The sequence below is a fragment of the Cupressus sempervirens genome, chromosome 10, assembly GCF_028749045.1.
Source record: "Cupressus sempervirens isolate cs-2001-9-10 chromosome 10, ASM2874904v1, whole genome shotgun sequence".
In the NCBI taxonomy this organism is placed as follows: domain Eukaryota; kingdom Viridiplantae; phylum Streptophyta; class Pinopsida; order Cupressales; family Cupressaceae; genus Cupressus; species Cupressus sempervirens.
In genome coordinates this window covers 175,045,071-175,048,442 of record NC_143127.1, presented here as the reverse complement: position 1 = coordinate 175,048,442, position 3,372 = coordinate 175,045,071, and the positions used below count along the sequence as shown (strand labels likewise).

At 29.2% G+C, this 3,372-nt stretch overlaps 1 protein-coding gene across 1 annotated transcript; it reads left to right on the top strand.

Annotated features, from left to right (window-relative positions):
- Positions 1-337: 337 nt before the first annotated feature.
- Positions 338-1,970, top strand: LOC149533201 (calcium-binding protein CBP-like). The gene is made up of 5 exons (XM_089804878.1): positions 338-681; positions 772-818; positions 1,067-1,239; positions 1,462-1,480; positions 1,665-1,970. The coding sequence occupies exons 1-5, from the start codon at positions 399-401 to the stop codon at positions 1,767-1,769; spliced, it is 627 nt and encodes a 208-aa protein (XP_089661004.1). The 5' UTR covers positions 338-398; the 3' UTR covers positions 1,770-1,970.
- Positions 1,971-3,372: the final 1,402 nt, after the last annotated feature.

Sequence of the window (3,372 nt, the reverse complement as noted above, 5' to 3'; positions counted from 1 at the left end):
TTTTCTCTTTCCAAATCTCTCGGAAAAGAATGATAAAAGAAAAGGCACAAATTATGTCTGTCGGTGGCAAATTCCTTAGACCGCATAAATTCGTTCTAATCGAAAACGGACCAAATTCTTATGTAAGTACGAATTTCCTTAGCCGGAACTAATTCGATTAAATAAAAAATGGCCCAAGTTCGAATTTTTCTCTTTACAAAAAGAAAAATTCCCTCTTATCCGGCATTTGTCTTCAGCTAACGGATATCCGAATCACCAGGCGTTCAACTGATATTTGAATCAACAGGCATCCAAACATAAACATATATATATATGTTGCAGCTTAGTCATTGTAATCATCACAAGTAGAAGTTGGAAGAAAGATACGTTTGTGTCACCTTCATAAGCTTTAAAAAACAATGGCTTCCCAAAAATATCTGTACCCCCCTACTCAACAACAGCAATATGATGTGTATCCCCCTGCGTATCTACCCAAAAATTATAGAAAACAGGCATTGTTCGCACCTGGCACAGACCCTGAGATCATCAGAGCCTTTCGAGCTTATGATGAAGATGGCAATGGATTCATCGATGACGAGGAGTTGCAGAAAGCTCTCTCCACAGCTGATCTCTCCTACAGCATCAGGACTGTTCGGCTTCTCATGTTCAAGTACAACAACAACATAAATTTCACCAAAATAGGTGGGTATATCAATCATCTTCATATACTGCTTTTTATCAGGTAATTAGCTTAATGTGATTCTTGTAATTATATATGAACTATGAATGCAGGGCCGAAAGAGTTCACAACTTTGTGGCATGATCTCCAAGCATGGCGGGTAAGTTTCATTTTCGTCAAGACTAATAAGGAAGCGAATCTCTTTCATATGTTACCTCTCAACCCATCCTTTGCTATTTTGCTTTTGAATTTTCTATCATGCTCATCCCATTTCATGGCGCTCTACTATACATTTTTTATATCATTGATTCGGCCCATTATGTGATTTTGAAGGATGTCAAAAACATTTATTGGGGTTGCATATTCTGTTAAATTATAAAATGAAGTAATTAATTGCTTCTTTTGCAGTCAATATTTGAGAAATTTGACAGAGATCGAAGTGGGAAGATTGAGAGCGTAGAGCTTCGGGATGCTCTTCTTGGATTGGGTTGTTCAGTCTCAGCTCCAGTGATACAGCTTTTGCTTTCAAAGTACGATAGAACAGGCGTTGACAGCGGAATTGATTATGACAGCTTCGTCGAGTATGTTCGTTATAGCAGCTTATCAACTGAACTGGTTTTTATATGATGAAAACGTTGCATACAAAAAATATTGTTTAGAGAGTCAAAACTCAGTTCCAAGCGCTATAATTTTTTGAAAAAAACAGAGTTTGAAATTGCTGTCCTTATCTATTGATCTCTCTTTTTGTCACAATTCCATACGTTGGTTCTCTAAATCATTTTTTCCTTTTATTTTATGTGCAGGTGTGGCCTAGTTGTGAAGGTAGGTTTTACGAAAAAAGCATCTATGTTCCAGTGGGCACATCCTTTGTTTTGCGAACCAAATGAAATAAACAATCAGAGAAATGATTTTCAATACTTCTCAGATATTTTGTTTTAGCCTTTCCTACACTTGGTTTAATGTCTATTTCGATATCTGATAAAAATATCACTTTGTCTTGCTATAGGGGCTTACTGAGAAGTTCAAGGAGAAAGACAAAGGGCGCACTGGCACAGCCACTCTGACATATGAAGAGTTCATGCTTACGGTCTTACCCTTCATTGTTGCATAGGGAGATGTTCTGACCAAATAGAGTCCTGTTATAGTGTGGATTTCATGAAGATGTACGTTAATTTCTAGGGCAGAAATATAGCTCATGTATTTGGTTCTATATAGTTTGACAAATCTAATTATCTATATAATTAGATCTAAGAGACCTACATTATGAATAATACTATGTTATATATTTAGAAAAATACAAGTATTTATATAATTAGACTTGAGAGATCTAGAGAGGAGGTATTGGTTTAAATAATTATGTATGTATTTTTTTTTATCTTCATAAGATAAAGCTTGGGTCTAAATATAGATCTATAATTTAGAATTAAATTCAGTGACATTTTATTTTAGGAGCATATAATTAATGAATAATAATTGACTATCAAATCAATTTGCAGTTTTATGTATTTCATTATATTTTATAGACAATTTGTATCTATTATGGATTTTTTTAAAGATATTTAAAAAAAAAAAGTTTTAATATATTGATTATGTTTCTAATTTGTATTAGTATTTTGTATTTTATTAGCTTCATTTTCAAAAGGAAATGTTTTTAAAAAAAAAAATTATTTGGAATTTTTTTTTTAATCTAACAATGATATAAAATACTTATAATTTAACACAAATTAATATAGACTAATCAATGAATAACTTGATTCTTTTTTTTCTTTTTTCTTTTTAAGTAACTATCAAAATGTAGAAATTAAATGTTATTGACAATGTACTTAACTCTCTTTCAAAAAATTACCATTAATAATTTTATATTATGTTCTAGAGATGATTTTGAATATTGATCTAAAATGAGTTGAGCCCTCCCTTATTTAATATAATAAAAAATACTATACTTTACTTTAAAATCTAAAGAAAAGAATAAATTTATTGATTCATTCACTTTTTGTTTAAGATAAGTTTAGTAAATATGTTTTGATTATGTAAAAGTAGGTTTTAAGGACAATTTAGTAAATATGCTATGTTTTATAATGTTCACCCATTTTTGAGTAGGTTATAAGGATAGAATAATATAAAAAGGAAATAATTTTAAAAAATATAAGAATGATTAATATTTTTTCACATGACTTATTTGTATCTATTATGAATTTTTTAATGTAAATATCAAAATATAGAAATTAAATGTTATTGACAATGTACTTAACTCTCTTTCAAAAATATTACCATTGATAATTTTATATTATGTTCTAGTGATGATTTTGAATATTGATCTAAAATGAGTTGAGCACTCCCTCATTTAATATAATAAAAAATACTACGCTTTACTTTAAAAACCAAGAAAAGAATAAATTTATTGATGCATTCACTTTTCGTTTAAGATAAGTTTAGTAAATATGTAATGTTTTATAATGTTCACCCATTTTTTAGTAGGTTATAAGTATACAATAATATAAAAAGGAAATTATTCAAAAAAAAAAGAATGATTCATATTTTTCATATGACTTATAATATGAAATATTCTGGTGGACATTTAATTTACATAAGATTTAAAACAATAAAGAAAATAAATGTTTAATTAAATTCAAATTTTGTATATCAGTCTTTTGAATTTTTTTTGTTAAATCTATCATTGGAAGGGTTTATCTCATTTTTTTCCTAAATTACAT